The following is a 23,063-nucleotide window of genomic DNA, read 5'->3' as shown; positions in this document are numbered from 1 at the left end:
CTAACTACGTACATCTCAACACGCTAATTTACAAGTAAGTCTAAAAGTGTCTTCCATTAAACTCTGATTAATCTAATATCTCCCGAAATCATGCGTCGTGTGGGAAATTCAACGCAATCTATCGTTTGGAAATGTCGGCCAATCCGATGTCCAATAATATTGGACACTTTTTTAAATTTATCTCATATTGCTCTGAGCTAAACTCATGTAGTTTCTTATTTTGATGTTAATGTAATTTTTATCTTGAATAACTTTAATTCAATTTGCATTATGTTTTTTCTCTCTTTGTAATGCATATAATAATAATAATAATAATAATAATAATAATAATCGACAATTTAAAATTGCTTTCAATCAAATATCACTCGTTCTGTCTTGCTAACGCAAATAAAAATTACTACACGGAAAATAATCGGTTGCATTAACCAGAAAGAGAACAGATGCGTTCTGGTTGAAGGAAACAGAATCTCTGATTTCTGTGACCCAAATGTGGCTTTTATAACTAAAAATTTCGTCTCCCTCAACCAAAATTCGCATCAGTTCCCTTTCTGGTTAATATAACTAAACTTTTGTCCGTGTAACTTTCCGATTATTGTTGAACAAGTTGAACAGGACTGGAAATTGATGTCGGCGATTTTTATTATTATTCATCGATTACTTAATTCTGAATTTCATAGAAGTCGCCATAGTTTAACATTTTATATGGACATCAGGTTGAATTTTCGGGATTAATGACGGATGAACGGACGGGTCGAAATGAATCGCACTCGGCGCGCTATTCAACAATTACTTTATTCCATGTCCATGATCTACGTCTCTCTTTTTACACCGCGTTCATTATAATAGAAAAGATATCATTTTTCCTTTGTACGTCGCTTTGGCTTCGGCGGCCGTGGGGGAGAGGGGAAGGAGAGATCGGACGATTTAATCGCTCCGATATAATACAATAACGCTCTTATAGTGTTACGTACGAAAGAGTGGGGGGGGGGCAGAGGGAAGAGGAAGGAGGACTCGAGAAACGATTGAGTAGATGCTCGAAACGACGCCGTTGAATAATAACGTGCTCTCGACACTTCGAGGCGGGGGCGGGAGGGAGAGGGGGGAGGAAGGAGGACTGCTCCGATATAATTGCACGCTTGCTTTAAGTCGATTTATTTATTGTCCACTGTGTACGATTATCTCGTCGGAAGGCGCTCTCGTGGGACGTTGGGATGACTGCTATCTATCTCGCGGATACGAGGATCGCGAGCGAGTTTGGGAATAAGAAGGGGAAAAAGGTAAAGAAGAAACAAAGAGGGAAGAGGGAGCAACGCGAAATTACATTTACATTCCTAATGGAAGTCGGGTACTTATCGGACGAGGTGCTTGACGACTAGAATTAGTGGAGATCACTCGCTAATATATTTGCCCGATAAATGCACGCACACATACGAGTGTGAATGTGCGACGTATCGTGTGTGTGTGTGTGTGTGTGTGTGTGTGTGTGTGTGTGTGTGTGTGTGTGTTGTACACGTATCCGTGTGTTTGCTCTCGCGTAGGTATGTGTGTACTTCATGCGCAAGGACAACAGTAACAATAACGACAACAGCGAGCATGATAACGATTGATGATCTCTCGACGTTTCTCTCTCTCTCTCTCTCTTTAACGCGCACGCACATACATACACTCTCTCTCTTTCTCTCTCGCGTTCTCTCGTTCTTCTCGATTGACAGTAGATGCGAACGATAACGATAACACGCGAGTCAAGGCGCTCAACGCGTCCTCGCTACAATGTACGCGTCTCGTCGGTAGAAGCGAACGCGCATCGACGGTGATCAATTGCCGATTCCGTTCACCGAATTACGAAGGCCGTGGTACTTGTCTACAAACGCTTGCGAGCCTACAATTGTGCCACTTGCTCGTTATTAGTCTTGCTGGTCGTGCTGGACGTCAGCGAAATCTCGGTGACCCCGACGGACGTCCGCACCGCCGCCGTCAGGGCACTCTGCAGCGGCACGTTCTCGCTCGTCGCCAGCTCGCAGCCTGCGTCTGCAAAATCGACACTTTCGTTAGTCCCATGTAAACCCCGGTCGAATCGCCGAGGATGCAGTTAATCGATGGTTAATTAACGTGGGAGTGGCGATGCCGTCATGGGACGAACGCGCGAAACGTATCGCTCCGCTCTCTCCCGGCGAATGTTTCCGGAATCTCGCGATATCTTTTTATTTTTCTTTTTCTCTCTCTCTCTCTCTCTCTCTCTCTCATCGTTTCTTCTTATTTCTCTCTTGAATGATACGTAGAAATATCTCGGATGTACCAAAGAGATGATTTCCCGTAGATGAATGGAAAGAGTTACATTTTATTCTAGAATTTTGCCAATCTCTTTCTTCTCACCATTTTTCAGATATAAAATTTAGAAAATCGCAACAGGGTCAGTATGGTCCTGTTTGCAGTGCGAGCGACTTTTCACAAGTATTCGGTCGATAGGTCAAAATCGTTTCTGAGTTGATCTTCAGAGGCTTCTGAGTTCATCTTCCAATAGCCGATGAAACGGCCCGTGCAGCGTCTGAAGGTGAAATATAAGATACCCGCCTGTGAATACCGCATAATGAAGTTTCGTCGGATCCCCGACATCGGCCCTTCGGGGGTTTAACGTTAATCCCCTTCAAGGCCGATGACGAGTTGCTTTGTGATCGTGATTAATCCACAAATGAAAGTTCGTGTAGGATTAATGGAAGAGAACGGGGAAGAGAGCAGAACCGAGTAGTAGCAACATAGCGGAGGTATTAGCGCGAGCGCGTTATTAACGTACGCGCGAGGAACGTATTACGCGTGGCGGGGTCTCTTTGGTACTATCGCTCTTCAAATATTAGCACATACCGCCGCGGTAAAACGATTGGAGCCGACGGCTCGGAACGCTTTCGCATGACTTTTCCGTATTACTCGGGATGACTGAGAGAATGATTGATGGCCCGGCGTGTACGGTTGTTCCATTCAATAATTCGCCGCTGATACAACTATCTCGCAGACTCCGAGACGGCGCAATTTCTCTTTCTCTCTCTCTCTCTCTCTCTTACACGCACGCATACACACCACCGTCAAACTGTACTCTCGAATAATACCCAGCCGTTCTTCAGGCCCGCCTCGCTGCCGGGAACAGCCCGGCAAGTGGATGTGTCGCGCTTAATGCTTAAGGCCGGGAGAAAATGTCAAAGGAAGGAAGTGAGCGCATGTGGAATGTATTACGGCACTTAGTCGACCTTTGCCGCTTCCCCGAGTCGCCCGGGCATTAACATAATATACCGTCGCCGCGACGTGAAATAATTGAGTTTCGCATTAAGCGCCGCTCTCTCTCTCTCTTGCCGTCTCGTTCCGCGGAGTCACCCATCGACCGGCGGATCACGTAACCGCGCCGTATGCGTTATACGGCCCGTACGATAGAAAGAGAAAGAGAGAGAGAAAGAGACAGCGCCGAATCGCGCCGAAATAATGTCCTCACCGAATAATCCACCCTGTGAATCCGCGAGAGCACAAAGGACTTGCGGCCAGCGGCGCATATTAACTTAATAATTTAGCGCCGCTTAGGGGCGAATCATCCACCGACGCGGCGCTTCCCTCTCGCCTGCAGATCCGCTCCCCGCCCATTAGCGCGCGCGCGTGCTCTGTAATCCTGCGTAATTGCGTAGCGCTGGGCCACGTAACCGGCCGGTTAATCACGAGAAACGGCAGCGATTTCCGTCAGCGGCGGATCAACGATATCAATCTGCGCATTGATGTCGATACGAGCGGCTCGAAGACGTGAGAGTAAAACGGCGTTTCCTTTGAACGAGAGGGAACGAGCGGTCGAGAGAGGGTGTAGGAGAGGAAGAGATGCGTTACGAATGAAGCATTTAATAAACTAAAAGCTTCCAATCCGCGGTGAAATGCACCCTTCTCCCCTCCCGCTCTCTCTTTCTCTCTCTCTCTCTCTCTCGATCTACACCACACGCCCGTTCCCCCCTCGTTTCCCTCGATTGCCCCAGATCCCGGTCAGAAAGTTACATCCGCTGCGCGTTACTATCGAATATCATGCCATCGCGTCCGTCCACGTATCGATTACCTTCTTTCCGCGAGCGAGAGCGCCGAGCGGCCGCGATTTTGCGACTTTGCACCCGAACCTCGGCGTCGGATTTCCCGACACGCCGGCGAGGCAACGCAATCAAGGTCGGATAAGCCGCGAAGAAGCCGCTCTCTCAGAGCGGTCTCGGGGAAAGAAGAGACCCCTTTGTCGAAATTTGTTGAAGTTCGTGAGGTTCCACGGTGTTCCCTCGCACGTGGGTCTTCTCCCGAGCCGACGAAAAAGATCATAATTGAGGAATGGATGAGATTTTGATTAGTCCGGGAGCAGTCATTTTTTTTTTTAAGTAAACGATCGCGAACATTCGATGTGCTTATTCCGTTTTTTAAATATTTATTTGTTGATGCCTCTTTTCATTCTTTTTAAAAAGTAGCGAGCAAGTCTATATTTATAATGTCCCTAAATAATAAATCATAAAGCAATCGATAATATGCTATATTTGGTTAATAATAGCGACTTTTAATTGGGGTTTAACCCCAGGTGACTTCTCGAATTGAATTACGGCTGTTTGTATTTTCCAAAATAGAGATGTCAATTTCGACTACCCGGGTATCCGAATTTTTCAATAATTACTGAATATACGGCTAATTTCAGACGCTACAAAATTATTGATTTTACCGACGATAATAGATATAAATAATGACGTCTGAACTTAACCGTACGCTCGATTACCGAAAGACTCGGGTACTCAAAATTGACAGCGCTATTCCGAAAGCCTCAGATTTTGCGACAGACCAGAATCGTCGAGTTGGAAGTATTTCAAGTTCAAAAGAGATCCGCGATTTTTCTGGTATCTTCAAAATTAGAAAAAAAAAAAACTTGAGAAATTTGAAAGAGAAGATATAACCAATTCGGCAATTATTACGGCAAGATCACCGTCTTGATGTATTCTCAAGCAATCCGCCGCGCGAACAGACGTCATCAAGACCTACCCGGTGTGTTACTCGACGGAGAGAGAGAAAAAAGCGGACAGGCCGTATCGTAGACCGAGAAGCCGAAACGATCCGACGCATCGCCATCGCGCTCTCACATTTTGACATGGACGCACCGGCGCTGCTGCTCTGCTTCTTGAACGTGCTGCCCATGTAGACCTTGCCGCGGATGTTCTTGTCCGGCTGGAAGACGATGATGTAGACCTTGGGCGAATAGAGGCAAACCAGAGTGACGGAGGCGCTGAGGCTAATGGCCACGCAGAGCGTCGTGATTTGCGTCTCGTGAGCATTCCCGGTGCCGAAGTAGATCGGCACGAAGGCCAACCAGATGATGCACGTGGTGTACATGGTGAAGCCGATGAACTTGCTCTCGTTGAAGTTCTCGGGTATCTTGCGAGTCTTCACCGCGTAGATGGTCGAAATGAGGATCAGGATGGCGTTGTACAGCTGGGAGAACAGGAAGCTCATGTCCTGGATGTTGCATTTGAGGATCACCTGCCCGCGGTCCGGGAAGAAGAACCTGGTGCCGGGCGGCTCGATGATCATCCAGACCAGCGTGAGCACCACCTGAAATCGCGACTGAGTCTTTCCCCCTCTCGACGAAAGACGAGACGAAAAGCGCGGGACCAACTTTACTCTCCCATCGTTGTATAATAATTAAGCGTTATTGATATCCGATGGCATTGGAAAAAAGGAATTCTTATTAATCGCATTACCGGAAAACGCGCGCGAGACGGTTTGATTGACCTCTCTCTGCTCAGTTCGCTTCAAGATAACTAACCGGCTGCCTATTTCGAGATGCAACGATGTAACTTACCGGTAGTCGTCGCGTTTGTCTTACGAGCAAATATTTAAATTCAGATACGCGTATACACGCACACACAACACATATACCGTGTAAAATTTCATGGAAGTACGGCCGTTACAAGCGAAACGCTTCTTTTCTTTTTAGATCATCCAAATTCATCTAAGGCGGATTTTTTCAGCGAAATACCATCAAGCTTGAAAAATTCACTCATTGACATTTTTAGTTCTACCTATTAATTTATTAACATTTACTAGTTTGTACTTTATTTCTATATTTATATCTTTGATAACCTTTAAGAAAAAGAAACGATACGTTGAAACATAACCAGTTATTGATAAAAATTGATCAGTAACTGATTGTATTGTTTCAATATTCTGATTTTTTCTTAAGAGAATGCTGAATATTCCTCTTTTGTATTCTTAATATATCAGACTATTTTTGTGATCAAAGGATGCTCTTTCCCGTAAATAAATATTATTATTATTATTATTATTATTATTATTATTATTATTATTATTATCCCTACTAGTGATGGGGTAATTCTCGGATCTCTGGGACTGCTTAGCATATCATCAGAGGCGAGACGACACATTTACTACTCGCTCGAGACACGGTTTGTTCTCTCTCTCTTGCGCGCGCGTGCTCGAAGCAGCGTCTAATGACACCGACATACTCTCATCGTCACCCTGACGAGATCACGAAGTCTCTCGTCCCCGTAGAATCTCGACGGAGTGTCGCAGAAACGAGCAGCATCCGGGAAATTGGAGTCGATTTGACTTTACAATGAGACGAGACAAAGACGGAGAACGAAGAAAATAAGGGAATCCCGGGTGGCCAAGGGGCCTCGCAGAAGACGCCCAGGTGGCAACCTCGGCCCAAATTGTATCAGCCTGTGAGGACAGCACTCACCTGAAAGGCGATCAGCGCGGCCGCGACGCAAACCTGAGAGGTGGGGCTGATGTATCGTGGCCTGACGGCGGACCTCGAGGCCGAGTCGAAGATCCTAGCGATCCTGTTGGTCTTGGTGAGGAGGGCGCCGTAAACGGCGCTGAAGCTGACGCCGACGCCGAAGCGCTGCAGCACGCAGGTCGCCGTAGTCGGCGTAGCGAGCAGCAGGAAGGTGTTCAGGTAACAGACCAGCACGCCCGCCAGTAGGATTACGCTTAGTTCTCGCCCGGAAGCTCTCACCACCGGGGTGTCCCGGTGTTGGAAGAGCAAGCAGGCCACTGCCAAGGTCGCCACGATGCCCAAGCAGGAGATCACCGCCGGCGCGATGGCGAAGGCGCTGCTCCACCTATCGAGAGTTGGTGCGAATGCGTCTTTCAACCGCTGTGTCTTGATTTGTTATCATTAATTCTTACCAACGAATTGTTTATTAGTCTGGATATCTCAACATTTCGAGAGTCGAAATTTTGGCACTATGTTAAACCTTTAATTTTACCACACAGTACACAGCACAGTGCACAGTTTCGTAACGACATTATGACGAACTTTTCATTACCGTATGTTTTGTTCTCCGCCAAATAAAGAGATCAAACTTTCCTGCATATTTTATTTTATACAATTAAAAGCAAGCTACCAAAATATTCGGGAGTCGCATTATTTCTATGCATGCTAACGTATATTTACCGGAAAAAGTAATTGAAAATTTCAAATCTTAATGGAAAGAAGACACTCAATTTAATACATTAAAAATCAGATCCCCACTCTATATGAAATATTAATTCAAATTATTCTGTTTACAGTAATTCTTTTGGACCTATGGTAAGAATTATGAACATTTACTAATATTTGAATCAAAATCATCTACGGTTAATATTCGAACAGTATCAATTGAATTACCTAAAATTTGGTGTAAGGGAAATTCGGATTTTCAGTGTATTAAATATTCAGTGTGTTGAATATCTTAATTTTCTCAAAGACATAAACAATTTTAGTATCTGTAACAATTGCCATTCGGCGTGGTAAAAGCGCTCTGTAACTCGAGGAGAAGGGCCCGAGGGAGTTCGGCGTGCAAGCGAAGTCTTCCCCCGACTTGGGCCGCTGCGCGGCGTCCCGGTGGTCTTTGATATTCGCCGTAATAATCGCGGGCCGCGAAGCGTTGCGATTATCGCGAATATACCAAAGGCCGTGCGCGTGCAAATGTATTATATGCAGATAATTCTTGGCCCTTTCGCGCCAATAGCTTCGATCGCGTTCGAAAGCGCGGCCGCGCCTCCGGATATCTCGGCGAGGTATCACGCGCGCGGAACACGCACCTGATATGCTTGATCGGCAGCTTGTAGCAGCCCCTCTTGTCGGGGTGCGGCCAGTAGCCCGCGCCGCAGTCCATGCAGGTGTATTCGTCGTAGACGAACTCGTACGCCTCGCATTGGTCGCATACCCAGCAACAAGTGTCACCCTGTTGCTTCTTTATCATACCTGGCTCGCAGGGCAGGGAACACGCGGAGATCGGTATGTCCTTCGTGCCACGGGCCCACACCATCTCCTCGGTGCGAATGTCCAGGGAATTGTACCACTTGCCCACCACCTGTCGACAGCGTTCGCCACACGTCAGAGATCCCCAATATCCCCCCCCCCCCCNTCAGAGATCCCCAATATCCCCCCCCCCCCCACCTTCCATTGCGCTCGTCTCGAACGAAATTTCATTCACAATCTGGAAGCTGGTCAAGTTCCCCGACGAGTTTCCAATTAATCGCGCTCGCGTGCACAAGAGGAATAGAGAGAGAGAGGGAGGGTGAAAGACGGCGGAAGAGGCGGAGAGAGAGAGAGAGAGAGAAGGAGAGTTTGATCTCGTCTTGGCGCAACTCAAGAGTCTCGTTTTACCTTCGTGATTCTCTCTCACGGGGGTAAACTCCGGAGTTTAATTTGTCTCTCTCTCTCTCTCTCTCTCTCTCTCTCTCTCTCTCTCTCTCTCTCTCTCTCTCTCCGAAGTACTACGGCGCGGCTTAAATTACATGCTAAAAAAAGACAGAGGTCCATATTCTCATTTTTATTGATAAAAGTGCCGCTAAAAGTGGCTTAGAAACCATCTTTCCTTGACTGGGAAACCGCATTTAAGACACTTTTTATCGGTAAAAGTGAATTGAGAATATGGGCCAGAATATTCTGCATTCGCGCCATCGATCGCGAGGCACGGCGGCTCCGAGACTTTACACGTGTATTAAGCGATACGGGTGTTTTAAGACCGCTTTAACGTCTGTCGTACAATGTAAAAGCGGAACGGAAAAGATGTGGTGGAGGGTGACCGAGCAGAACGCTTGTCAGAAGTTCGCATGTACATATGTTTAAAACGATTACGAAGACTTATATACTGGAAGTATTCGTTCCGTTTTGATGAAAATTAAGTAAAACAATTACCATTAGTGGAATAGTGTTAACTTATAATTTAACACGATTAAACGTTTCAACATGACGTAACCTGAAATGAGGCAGAAAACATGTAAAAAGAATTTCAGTCAAATGCGTTATTTTTAGACGTTTATATATGTAAAAATATCACACTTGAATTTATAGTGTAGATCCCGCTCAGTTTCTGCCGCCAATCTGCTGTCAAGTTACGTCAGCGGGCTTTGTCAGCTGAACACGAGCTTAATGCTGACACAGATGACTATGGACCTGCCACGGTATTTTGATCGAATCTGCCGGTATACCGCTTTTCGTTTATTGGATTATTTACTAGTTTATTTAATATGAAAGCACCAATAAAATTTCGACCATGAATATATATACATACATACATTTAAATATGTACATATATTCCATGTTGAAAGTTCAAATATTCGTATTGAAAGACCAAAATAATGAGAACGTCCACGTTTAGGTGCATGTCCGGGTACTTTTACTTTACCGAATATATGCGAATTACTAGCAATCGTCCCGTGATTGGTCTCACTCCCCCTAGAGAAAAAATTAGTCTTAAATCAAGAATATTCTCACTTATAAGCAACAATACCATAATCTTCTTAGAAAACTTTTAGTCTTGGTTTGATTGAATTTATATTGATGCAGGTATTACTTGAACTTAACACAAGACTAAAAATTCTCTGAGAAGCTTACAATATTCTTATATATGAGAATGTTCTTATACATGAGAATGTCTATTCTTGATTTAAGACTAATTTTTTTTCCGTGTCCATATTTTCCATCGCGCTTTCTCTGGACCCTAAGAGAGAGAGAGAGAGAGAGAGAGAGAGAGAGAGAGAGAGAGAGAGATGACGAAGAGAAAATCGGACTTGACGAAAAGCGACACTTCCCCTGAAGGGCGAGAGTGGAGTCTATATCAGCGGGAGTTATCTCTCATCTTTCCCTCTCTCTCTCTCTCTCTCTCACGCTGTCCAATTGAATTTATCGTCGCGCCAGGAGACAATCGTTCAATTATGCACATCGGCGATAATGCAGCCGGCGTGATCGCGGCGTCCGCTGAATGAGCCTTACCCGATAGTGATAGCCGTTCGCCCCATTGTGACTCGTGCTCTTTCGGAAATTGAGAATCTCGTATCTCGCCAGGCCGTCGCCGTGCTCGTCGAACTTCACCTCGCTGCCGGCGGGGTCTGCAAAACGAGCCTGTAAACTGTGGATTTCCGTCGGCGGAGGTTCCTCCGCCGACGAGGTTCTCGCGGCTTCGTGCCCGCTGTCCCCGTCTTCGAGTTCCTCCGAGAGTGAGTGATCGACTCGGGTTCGAGACGACGATAACGACGACGGCGCGGACACAGAGCTCGAGCTCCGGGGATGCGCGGAAATCGCGCGGAATCTCGACGAATCAAGGACTATCCATCGCGATCGCGTCGATGGATTTTTTCACGTGGTATTTTCAGAGGGATTCATATCGGATTCATATCCCCCCATTTTTTCGAGTATCTCCGTCGATTACACACGTTCCATTCGAACGAGCGAACGAACGAACGAATGAACCACCGTGCTATGGTCCCGGTCGTTTAACAAAACGCCTGCGAATTGTGAATTTCATCGGCGAGCTCCGACGCGATTCCCGCTGCCGTTATCGCCGTTGGAGCTTCTCCTCTTGGAATTCGAATGAACGATACGACGTTAGAAGCGAGATAATAGCTGTCGCGCGATGTGCAAAAAGCCGCTCGCGGGCGCCCGCGGAATAAAGGAGAGAATAAAGACGTGCTTCGCACGACGTGGAATTTTCTCCGTATATTTTCACAGTGAAAAAGAGAGAGAGAGAAAGAGTGAGGGAAGAAGCGAAAGGGGGAGGCAGAGGGAGGGAAGAGAGGTTTATCGGATATCTATCTATTTCGAATATCTCTCTGTCGACTGCACTCCGTCCGACTTCCACTCGACGAGCGATCGACAAGCCAAGGAACTTAACACATTTAGCGACACACACGCGCGTTCCCGCACGCGAGTCCCCGTCAAATTCGAAGCACAAATAAAGCGTCGGCTCGCCCCCTTCCTGTGACCCACCGGCCACTTAAAAAAACGCCCGGTGTAAGGGCCGAGAGAGAGTTTTCCGCGCGTTTTCCGAGAGCTTCCCCCCCTGTTTGCGGACACGGTGTCATCGGTGGACGCGTATGCACACGCGTATGCATGCAGGAAATAAATCGATAGGAGAGGGAGTGAGAAGGGACAGGGAGGGGCAAGAGGGAAAAAGAGAGAAACTGGAAACGCGTGTCCGTCCGATCCGATTCGAGATATCATACGCGAACGCGCGGTGTGTTACGACGCATACCACCGCCGCGACCTCGCACACGTGAAAAAACGACAGAGAGGAGAAAAGGAGGAGGAGAGAGAGGGGAGAAAAAGGAAGAGGAAAGAGCTCGTGTTTCCGTATCGAGCGAGGACACGGCGAGCGTTTCCAGGCGACGCGGTAATTGGCCGAATTACACGAATCCGCGGAATTCTATGTATGCCGGGGGATTCGATATTAAAAACGATCGGCCGACCGACCGAGGATGTCGCAGGATGTCGTACGACCGCTACCGGGAATGTCAGGACCTCCGGTCGCGGCGAAGCTGTCCCCGACGACGAGGCACCGTCGTCGACGCGATCTTTAAATAATTGACGATCGAAAGTAAAGGACGAGCTGAGTTTAAGCGGACGAAACGGATAACGAGAGCGACGACGAAGTCCCGCTCGGAGCGCGCGGGGTCGTGTGGAAATCGGAAAGTCGAACGATAACGCGCCCCGTCTTCTTGTCTCTGCTCTGCAATTAAGGCAGGTGGCCCGTGATAATACCGTCAGAAAGGTAATGGTGGATACAACACGAAGAAGCTCATCAGATCTATTTATAAACATGATTTATGGTGCACAGCTTTGATATTATAGCACGGGAATATATCGATCAAACTTACGTAATGTTCAGAAACTCGTAAAAAGTCTTGCGCGCTCTGACGTGTAATACTTTCAGACTAGAACTGCCCGTGTCAGACGTATGGTTGTGAATGTAGAGGAGAAGGTGGTGTTATGGCTCCCGATTCACATTTTGTACTGTAACTTTGTTAATAATCAATACTTTAAATTGTAAACTTAACGTTTATATTCATCCAAGTGTCGTTCAATCGATTTTAGACTCAAACTTGTGAAATATTTGTTACTTGGGACGTTATTTATAAAAATGTTGCGACATTGCGCAATGGATCGAAGAGGAACAGAAAAAATTAGATTTGTCTGAACAAAATAGTGTTTTATCGCAGAGAGATTTATATATTTATTCAAAATCAACTCTCTTACGAGGAACAACAATGAATATAACCGTTTTTAATTTTTAATTTTTAATGTGTAGATGCTATGTACTTCTCAAAAGGTAGATACAAACTGTCAAAAGGACAATTTCTGCAAAACGAATAGACTTTTAAACTCAACTTGAATTATTAATTTATCTAATAACTAATTATCGAACCACTGCTTATAGCGAAATAAAATAAAATGTTAAATAACTGCTCATTCACAAGAACGAAACACTCAAATGTACGTATATTCGTGTGATAATACGCCCAAGTTTAAGAAGAATGAGAAAGTGTATGTATTTAAATGCTAAAAGTATTTGGAAAACGTTTCGAAATGCTCAAAAGTAAAAATGCGTTATAACAAATGCTGGCTATTGTGTTGGCATATTAGCGCCACCGCGTAACAGCGGCTATTAAACGAGTGATTCCATAAATAATCGCTGAAATTCGTCATCTAACAGCGGCGATATTAAGGAGAATCATGACACCTACGAAAGCCATAATGTCACCTCCTCCTCTATCACTCATACCGATAAATGTACACGAATACACGCTACTTGAGAAACGATCGTGACGTCGGATTTTTCTATATTTTCCTGCATTTTTCGTATTTTTACGTATTAATTATAGATCTTTAAGATTAATTAACCGTTCTATTTTTAAAAGGATGCCTAAGAGCCATAAAGGCTCTTAAAGGCTATAAGAGCTATAAGAGGCATAAAGGGAAATATAGCACATACAATATTGCCAATATTTACAGATTAGCTGTCATATATTCCAATTATTATCAGAAATTGTGTATTTTACATGTTACTTTCTGGAAAAGTAGATGATCAACGATTTTGTAATTTTTTTATAAAATTTCTACAAATCCTTTTTATTGTCTCCTTGTTTTTCATTAAAACCGGAAGAGTATATAGCATGAAATAAAAACGTGATATCGGAAGCAGTTTTCGTACCTGTGATATATGTAAATAGTGCTAACTTTGACTCCAATTATCTCAGCCTCGATATGGTCAGTCTTCTTTCTAATTTTACACGTGTAAAATGTAAATCGCGTGTCTCGATTAAAATATACCGTTAAAACCTGAAAAGATTTCTAAGAAAGTAAATTTACGGACCAACTACCTCAACAGTCATTAGAGACCGGAATCGCGTCTCACGTGAAATATCCGGCTTTCGCACTTCGTAGTTTGGTTACTTCGTGTGAGTTTCTCGATGGGATCGCCGCTGCGAGTATAACGCTTCACGCCTAACGTATAATTCAGCTGCAAAACTGAAACTTACCTCATCAAGTAAAACTTGTCTAAAAACTCTCGTCCGACTTCTGAATTCGAATTTCTCACACGAGACAACTCTCAAGCGACTATTGATACTCCGTCGCGGAGGAGACGAGAGATCGACTGTCGCCGAATTGAAGAATCGAATTGACTCACCGGCGGAGATAATTATTCTCTCTCCCGGGAGAGGGGATAGTTAACAGCATCGTACATTTGTTTCACGATGTGAAGAGAACGGAACAAATGAACATCACAAACGAAGGCGCGCGCTTATCGCGCGCTCGCAGGGCTACCTGAACGCGTTGAAGACAACCCGCCGGTGTTCCGGGACATTATTCCTCTAATAATACGCGGAACAAAGAAGTGGGATAGATAGAGAGAGAAAGAGAGAGAGAGAGAGAGAGAAAGAGAGAGAGAGAGAGAGAAACGGCCGGCAGAAAAACGGCGCGGCACAAAAGCGCGAACAATCGGCGGCACGCTCGCTCCCTCCGTTCGATTATTCGCGGAGGTTTTATTATGGCCCCCGTTCGCATTCACACTCGAATGAGATTCACTCACCCACAAAGGACACGTTCAGCAGATAATTCCTATAGAACGCGCCGCGATCGTAGTTGGCCACCGGCGTGCACAGGCCCTCGATGTGGCCGCAGAGGTCGAGACGCAGCTTGTTGAGCGCCAATGCAAACGCGTACACCGCGTCGACGACGAACTGCACTTTCGACTCCTGCTCGTAACCGTTGGCGGCGGTCAGCCTGAGCGCGGACGAGCAACCGTGGCTCTGGTTCGCCGAGTTACCCCGTCCAGTGATACTCTGCTGATGGCTGCCGCGCTCTATGGCGAAGAGGTTCTTCTTCAAGGTGCAGCCGAACACCTCCTCCCAGTATTCGCCGAACCAAGGATTCCGCCGGTTGTTCTCGGGAGTGAGCGACTCCATGTACTCGTCGAAGTCGGGGATGTTCTTCGATTGCAGCTCCACGGTGATGGCGCCTTCGGCCTCCTCCTCCAAGCCCTCCACGAGCTTGCTCTGTCGGCCCCAGCCGTCGCTGGCGAGCCATTGAAAGGATTGACTGAGGTTCGACCGTCTGGCCGCCTCGAGGATGCCGCGGGCGTCCTCCGCCCGGGTGAACAAGACGATCGCCCGAGCGTTCGGTTTCTTGTTCAACCGTTGGATTATGTCGTCGAACACCTTATCGTCCGCGGCGCTCGGCACCTTCAGCGCCGCTGCGATGCACACGTTCCGCTCGGTGGCCTCGCGCGTGAACACCTCGATGCCGTACTCGCCGTAGCTGCCCTCGGAGTACACCGTGGAGACGTACGACCAGTTGGCGCTCTTCACCACGTCCACCAGCGCGATCGACTGGAACGTGTCCGGCGGTACCGTCCGCGCGAAGTAGTCGAATCTGCAAGGAGCCGGTGACGAGAACAGTGAAGGAACAGAAGTCACTGAGAGATTTTCGCAAAATTCGGTTATTAATATTTTTGCCCACTCAAAGGAAGCTTTTTTATATCATTGGAGGTACTTTATAATATTCAGATACGCATGTAAGTCCTGGAAAATATGATTCGATTCGTATTCAAATTTAAGAGATTCGATTCGACTATACAGATGCTTGATTCGCATACCTTTATAAAATAGGTTATTCGAGATATTAAGTTAGTAAATAAATACTCAAATAATAAAATTTGTATATAGAATGAAAACGAATATCAATTTAAGACTTTATATTTTCATATATATATATATATATATATATATATATATATATATATATNTATATATATATATATATATATATAAAAGAATATATAATCCTGCATGAAAATAAAACTTGCTGACACAGAGAAATTCTATACAATTCCACTAAAAATATCATATTCTTGTTACTCAAAAGTAATTTTCATGAATTTAAACTAATACAATTCTTAGTTTAAAAATATCGTTCTTTCTGTACTAAAAATTTTTTCCTCTCAATTCATAAAAATTATTCTTGAATAATAAGAATATGATATCTTTAATGAAACTATATAGAATTTCTTCATGTGTAAGCGCTTTATTTTCATACAAGATTAAATATTCTTGATTATATATGAGAATATGAATTTTGAATTGATACCAATTTTCTTTTTCATTTAGAATTAAAAGAGAAGTGAGAAGTATATTGTCAAAGTTTTTATTAATTTATAGATCACCCAAGTATGCGCGAATTATCCTTAAAAGTGTTAAAATAGTTCCAAATTTCGCCTCGGGAATACAATTAAAACTAATCAATCAACGATCGGTGTCGATTTTCATAACAGTGTTTGTGGTCGATCGTTGTTCTTTCAGGGCCAACTGGATTTTTCTGAAGGTTCGGCTGGGTCAGGTTAGGTTGCAAAGACTACTTCAAGGTCTACCATGCGAGAAGGTTAACTTCCCATTACCGTTGTTGCCTCTACGATGTTATTAAACGTGTAGTTACTCTTATCAACTCCAACGTCACGTTTTCGTATCGCGTATTTCACGCTTTCTAAGTCGCCGCTGCGACTAGCCATGTTTTATGGTTGCAGGGATTACCCGTCAAGTACGTAAACGATTATTTATTTGTGCGCTTATGCCGGACCGAGATAGCTAGCTCAGAAACACGGGGCAATTTCGTCTGATAATGAAAATGATTTAACATCGATTCACAGAGCGATCGATCTGCGCGCGGGTGGTTCATGAATCTACGATCGCTCGTCTGTTCGTGGTGGAAAAGGGACGCTCACGGTTGATCGTTATTCGAATTGGGCGAATAGTTTCGAGGAACTGTGATTATTGTAGAGAGGAAAAAATGATTGACGAGTCGTTCGTTTCGGTCAAATTGCACGGAAAAATGCCGCGGGCCGTTCCGCACCGCGTGGTCGTCCTCTTCGAGGCTCGGGCCAAGTTAGGCTCCGCTCAAACGATAACGGATGAGGTTACCATTACGTGTCGTTAAATGAACCGTCGTGACTATTCGTCGAGCTGCGCTTAAACCGCATGAGAAATTGTGGCGTTTAAATAACATCAATTCAATATACGCGCAAAGAAATATAAAGTGATTATCCCAATTATGGATCTCTTACGGTCAGAGTAACTTTCATTCATTTAAAAAAATTCGACAAAATGTCACTTTTGAGAGTTTTGCAAAACGTTAATTTTTAATACCGTACCGAAAATCGATTTCATACGTATTTGATTTGAGATAAGAAGAAATATCCGATATTTCTCGGTGCTCGACGACGTATGCAAAGCCCGTCGAAGTGGGCCGAGGGATAGTCCCGACGTAAGTCCCCTTCGTAAGTCTCGTTGAGCGAACGCGAGGAAATCCCCGACGCACGAACTTGCCGTTACTTCCACCTGACAGATCGATCGCGCATGAGGGCCTACCTGGTTTTGTCGCTGAGCGCCTTCGCCGTGGAGGCCGGCGAGATCTGCGGTATGTGGAAGAGCCTGAGCAGGTTGGCTACCTGCAACGACACCGAGCTGTAGGAGCCGCCGATCACACCGAAGATGGGCCCGGCGTTGGCGGTGCGCTTCACCCTGGGCGTCGACTTGTCCGCGCACTCGAGCACGCTGATGTCTATGTTGGAGAGCGAGGCGCGCACGAAGTGCAGGCTCTGGTTGAGCGCGTAAGTCTCACGGCCGCAGGTGTCGAGGATGTGCACGCCCAGCATGACTCCCGGCAATATGTCGTTCTCGCTATTGATCTGATCGACGGCGAACAGCATCGCCTCCAGACGCTGCATACCGCGGTGGTAGATGCTGGGCCCGCAGGCGCTGCTGCCGCCCTTCTCGTGCACCGGGAACAGGCCACCCAGCACGATGTCACCGGGTATCAGCACCGCCTCCCTCTCGGTGTGCATCCTCGACTGCACCGGCAGTCGCTGCAGCGTGATCAGGAGCAGCAACGGCCAAGGCGCACGCTGCATCTTAAGTGCCTGCTGAGAACGCGCGCGTTCTCGTCCTCTCGACACGATAATCATCCTCCTCGCGACTGTTTTTCGACACACGCCGCGTCTTTTCGCCCTCTTCTTCTTCTTCGGTGTGCCAATTCGCCGGTTCTTCAGCAAATCGTTCGTAGACCCGGTCTACGACCTCGCCGTACGTCCGACATATCGTCTCCTCAAGCACGCGCTCGTCGACGGAGTCGCTCGTAGCGAGATTCTCGAGGGTGATCCGGAGTGTCTTTCGACAACATGGGCTCGTGAACTAGACAGTGTTAAACGGGATTGTCCGTCCTTTGGACGATCTTGTCCGAAGCGCGACGCGGCAAGCATCCCTTCGAAGTGAAACGAAGAGGGCGAGGAACTCTCGGGGGAGTCGGCGTTGATCTCCCGATCGTTTTCGTACTACCCTCTCTCTTCTCTCTCTCTCCCTCTCTCTCTGTTTCTCGTCGCTTCCTCGAGTTCTCGTTTCGATTTATTTTCCCTCTTTCTTATTTATCGGACGAGGGAACGCCAGTCGGAAGAAGATAGGGAACTCCCGAGGGAACCTTCAAAGCGGCCGGTGCAATTACCGGACGCGATTTCTTCGCGCCGTTGTTGCTTCAATAAACGTGCCGAGATCGAGACTGCCGGCTATCTCCGGTCGGGGCTCAGCTTCCGGTCGAGTCGTTCGTCGTCGTCGGCCTCGGCGTCGGCGTCGGCCTCGACGTCGTCGTGGCCATCCGAAAGAGAGCGGCGTCGCTTCCTCCGTCGGATTTCCGACTGGTTAAACCGACTTGATCCCTTCACGAGCGAGTCTAACGAGCGCTACGTGGCGGCGGCACCGTTGATAACGGCGGCGACGTTGATAGCGGCGTCGGCGGCAATAACGGCAGCCGTGACGGTGGTGGTGATGGCGGTGGTGATAACGATCGTGCTGGTGACGGTGGTGGTGATTGCGGTGGTGCTCCGCCTTTAAAACGGACGGGCCGGCATGGCAGAGTCCCGTTTTGAATTTCAATGGGACGACCCGGTTGGACGGCGCGCGACTTCGCTGCCGATCGTCTTCATTTGCCGCGCTCTTGGGCCCGTGATTGCGGCAGTCGCGCGGCACGATCGACGTTCCGCGGGAATCCTGCAAAATTCCGCTCGTTCACGAAAACGCTCACAGCACGGAACGCCTGAGGTTTCGCCGCGCGATCTGTGCCGCGTGCCGTTGTGTATACGCGGATCTAACGGGGCCGTTCGTCACGCGCGGATTCCCCGATTGAAGTTGGCAGCCGAGTTCACCCCGGTGCGAGAGAAGCCGGAGATTCGAGATCCAAGTCGCCCCCGCCTCATCGCGTCTGACATCTCTCTTTCCTCTCTCTCTCTCTCTTTCTCTCTCTTTCTCGCTCGCTCGCTCTCGCGAAATAAACACCGTCAAAATTAACTCGTTAATCTCGGAGTTCGGCTATTTGACAGACAGACAGTCTGTGTGTATATTTCCCCGGGAAATCCTGATGAAAGCGTGCGTATGAGACGCTCTCCCGCGACTCCCGGGCGACCTTTTAAACTCATCGTTTCGACTAATGTTAGACGTTGAGCGCACCGGGCGCGCGAAATATCGGGAAGAAATTAATTCCGCCGCTCTCCGGGCGCGTGAATGGCAAGGAGGGAGTGGATGATGGGCGAGTGAGTGGGTGGGCGGGCGATTGGTGGATTGGTTAGAAGGGGAATTCGTTCTCGTATCCGGTTCTTCTGCCGCCGACACGAGACGGCGAGATACCGCGTCGGCAAGAGCGTGTGTCCTTTTTGCGACACGCACTTTGTTCGCGCGACCTCGATATTCGCTATCCACTCGGCTCTCGAGGCGCTCATCGATCTGTTGTTTTTCGATGTTTAGGGATCCTCTCGGGCAGAGGAGGACGCGTCAAGTCGACGCAAACTTTGAGCTTCCCCCGTCAGCCATTAGCGACGAGCGCGAATGCGAACGCACGCGCGTACGTGCACGCGCTCTCTCTCTCTCTCTCTCTCTCAGCCTCCCCTCGGGTCGTGCTTATTTATTTATTTATTCATTTATTTATTTATTCATTCGCGCGAACGGTGTATTCTCCACGCGCCGCGCGCTAAATCACCGGTGTACAAGTTTAAGCGCGTATGAAAATCGCATCATGCATATCGCGTTTTCGCGACGTTTGTATTCTAAGAGTCTTGAACCCGGGAGTAATCACACGGGGTCATTTAGGCCTCGATTAAAAGTCGCTATTATTAATAAGATATAGCATGTTATCGATTGCTCTACGCGAAGGAGAAAATATTGTGGTAAAAATTGCCGCACAAATTTTGTAATGTTGGATCGTACCGGAATTATAACTGAAATTTTGATGTGTGTTATAATCTGCAGTAACGCACATCATTGTACACATCACTAAAGATTACAACCGTATCATAATTTCAGTCATAATTCTGGTACGGTCCAACGTTGCAAAATTTGCGTGGTAATTTTTACTAGAATATTCTCTCCTTGTATGATTTATTATTATTCAGGGACATTATAAATATAGATTTGCTCGCTACTCTTTGAAAAGAATGAGGAAAAACTAAAGAATAAATATTTAAGAAATAAGCACATCAAGTGTTCGCGATCGTTTACGTAAAAAAGAAAGAATAAGATGACTGTTCCCGGATCAAACAACATCCTCCCCGTCTCCGCAAGCATATTATAAATCACGCACGTCGAAGTGCACGGCGGTTACAGAGGATTATCGGGGGCATCGTCGTGATCCACAGGAAAGGGTAGGGTAGGCTAGGGTAAAGCGAGCTTCGTAGATACCGGATGCGACGAAGAAGGAGAAGGAGGAGGAAGAACAGTTCGTCGAGAGATCTCTCTCTCTCTCTCTCTCTCTCTCTCCCGAAGGAAACTCATCGACGTGATGGAGGCAACTTCCGCGCGAGCGCTACAGGGAAGGGGAGAGAGAGAAAGAGAGAGAGAGAGAGAGAGAGAGAGGCGTGCCGTGTATCGGCTCCGTGTATCCTCTTTTCGGACTAATAATTTTGCGGACAACTTCCGGTCTGTGATTGCCCCGGAAGCTGCTAATACGCGCACGCCCTACATATACACACACACATACACATTGATAGGTCGGTGTTCATCTAATATTACGGTATTACATCGAAGACGAAGGTGAGACAGGGCAGCATGGGGGAAGAGTGAGCGCAAGGGCAAGGGCGCAGATACATGTATATAACGTAAATACGTATAATATATTGCGAACCGTGATATCGAGATTGCCTCGATATCCTGATAATCGCTCGACTTGACTTGGAAACGCGCGGACGGTAAACGCGAGGGAGGTGCTTTCCCCGCTTCTCCCTGCTTCTCCATTACTGGGTATAAACCGCGTGGAAATAGCGTGGTGATAGCGCGGCGCGAAGGGAAAGCGCGCACCGAGATTGCTTCCGGCCGTTCGTTCGGTGCACCGTCGTCGTTAATCGAAGAAGAGAGAGTATCCTTAGTGTCACATCAGACGAGACTGTTCGGCTCTCTCTCTCTCTCCCTCTCTCTCTTCCTCGTCGGATGTCGTGATGGGAAAAATCAGTAATAGCGAATCTCACGATTTTTCGCTGAAGCCTCGAAAAGCGCGAACACGACCGGCTTCCGATACGCGTCGAGCCGTGAGTACGCACTTAGCTCCCTTTGATCGTGCGATTTCCGATGCCCAGCGCTTTCATGTGTTTTAACGAAGTTAAAAGTTAAACGAATGGAAAAGCTCCTCCCCCCGTACGCATTTTAAAGAAATAACGTCAATAAATATCTAACGGTTTAATCTCCCCTTTATATGAGCCGGCGGTCAACTCGCTCTATAATTAGCTTCTCATAATAACCGAGCCATCGAAAATTAATCGAACACTCTGTCAATATTGGCGCAACGTGAAAATCGAGGGCGACCGCGAGGGTGGCTATTAGAAATCGCTTAGAAACATTGTTCCACCCGCCGGAACGTTCCGCAAATACGAAGTCTGTCTCTTCGCACTCTAATCGTTTTCTCTCATAACTCGAAACTTTTGTATTTACCGACTAAACGATGAGAAAAAGAGAAAGAGAAAGAGAGAGAGAGAGAGAGAGAGAGAGAGATGCGTGAGAGCGACGAAGAGAGAGAACACTATTTCAGTGGAAAAATAACAGATTCAAGCGTGTAAGCTCGGCCAGAGGGAAGGCCGTTGAGGAGACAGACTTTCCGGCAGAACTCGATTAATTTCCCGTAAGTTAATGAAGTCAAGGACTGCTGTTCATACCGATAACTGCCACGTCCCGGTGAAATTCTTCATCCTGGCGGGGACATCGATCCATCCGGAATCCGGCGATCCAGAGGGAGCCTCGGCGATAGATCTTGGACTGCTTGCCGCGTACAGTCGGCGGCTGATTTCCGCGACGGATCGGCCGCAATGACCGGTCCCCGCTCGTTGAGCCGAGGTGCTGAATCCGCTCACGAGTAGAACGCGGCGACGAGCGGGCGACGGTCATTCGCGATGTTCCTCGCGAAATCACGGATCGAAGGGGAAGGCCGGAAGACTCGCGGCACGCGCTAATTACGCGCGATCGACCTTCGCACGCGGCGTAAGGAAGAACAACGACACAACCTGTCGCCGACCGATCTCCGACTTTCCCTCTCGTTTCGCGTCTCGTTCCTCCTCCACTTTCGCCGCGTTTTCCCTCGGCCACTAGTTCTCTCACCGCGGTTTCTCGCTCGCGCGCGTTTCACGCCCGCCGATTCCCCGAAGCCGGATCAGCGCCGAGACACACTTCCCTTGTCATTGTGTGTCGTCCCTGACGACGACGACGGGTACCGTTCGCACGGTGACAGGCAAACCTGATTTCGTTTAACGCGTTTCGCTTTTCCCGCCCTCGACACTCGATCTCGTCGGTCTGTTAGGGAATTATTCCTAAGCTACGCACATCTAAGCTACGTTCTCATCACGGTACGCGAATTCACAAGAGAAAGGGAGAGAGAGAGAGAGAGAATGAGAGAAAGGGAGGAAGAGGAGGAGAGAGAGAGGGAGAGAAGAGGGAGAAGATCGTTTTAAACGGCTCGATGTAACTCGGAGACACCCCTACGTCGCGCTTTACCCCGCGCCCTTCGCGACGGCGATCGGCGAGTCCGCTGGATTAGGGATCGACGGGGAGTCTCGCGACGAGCTCCAGGGGCGAGCTTCCAGGACGAGCTTGTCCGTCGCGTTGTGATCGTCTTCTCCTGTATGTCCGGGCGCGCGCGAGGGACTCGCAGCGACAGCCGAGAGTGGTGCACGACAACGATGTCGCGGTTGCCGCCACAGCACGACTGGCCGAAC

At 47.5% G+C, this 23,063-nt stretch overlaps 1 protein-coding gene across 2 annotated transcripts; it reads right to left on the bottom strand.

Annotated features, from left to right (window-relative positions):
• Window positions 1-435: 435 nt before the first annotated feature.
• Window positions 436-23,036, bottom strand: LOC106742892 (metabotropic glutamate receptor). Of its 2 annotated transcripts, XM_014616248.1 has the most exons (8): window positions 22,011-23,036; window positions 17,197-18,867; window positions 14,367-15,208; window positions 10,274-10,389; window positions 8,095-8,366; window positions 6,746-7,130; window positions 5,145-5,595; window positions 436-2,028 (listed from the first exon to the last, which is right to left on the bottom strand). In XM_014616248.1, the coding sequence occupies exons 2-8, from the start codon at window positions 17,790-17,792 to the stop codon at window positions 1,880-1,882; spliced, it is 2,811 nt and encodes a 936-aa protein (XP_014471734.1). In that variant the 5' UTR covers window positions 17,793-18,867; window positions 22,011-23,036; the 3' UTR covers window positions 436-1,879. The 2 variants fall into 2 exon arrangements, with proteins under 2 accessions (XP_014471734.1, XP_014471733.1); XM_014616247.1 differs by lacking the exon at window positions 436-2,028 and having other exon boundaries at window positions 4,577-5,595.
• Window positions 23,037-23,063: the final 27 nt, after the last annotated feature.

The sequence above is a fragment of the Dinoponera quadriceps genome, unplaced genomic scaffold, assembly GCF_001313825.1.
Source record: "Dinoponera quadriceps isolate SergipeBrazil2010 unplaced genomic scaffold, ASM131382v1 scaffold781, whole genome shotgun sequence".
In the NCBI taxonomy this organism is placed as follows: domain Eukaryota; kingdom Metazoa; phylum Arthropoda; class Insecta; order Hymenoptera; family Formicidae; genus Dinoponera; species Dinoponera quadriceps.
This window is presented reverse-complemented; position numbering and strand designations above follow the sequence as displayed.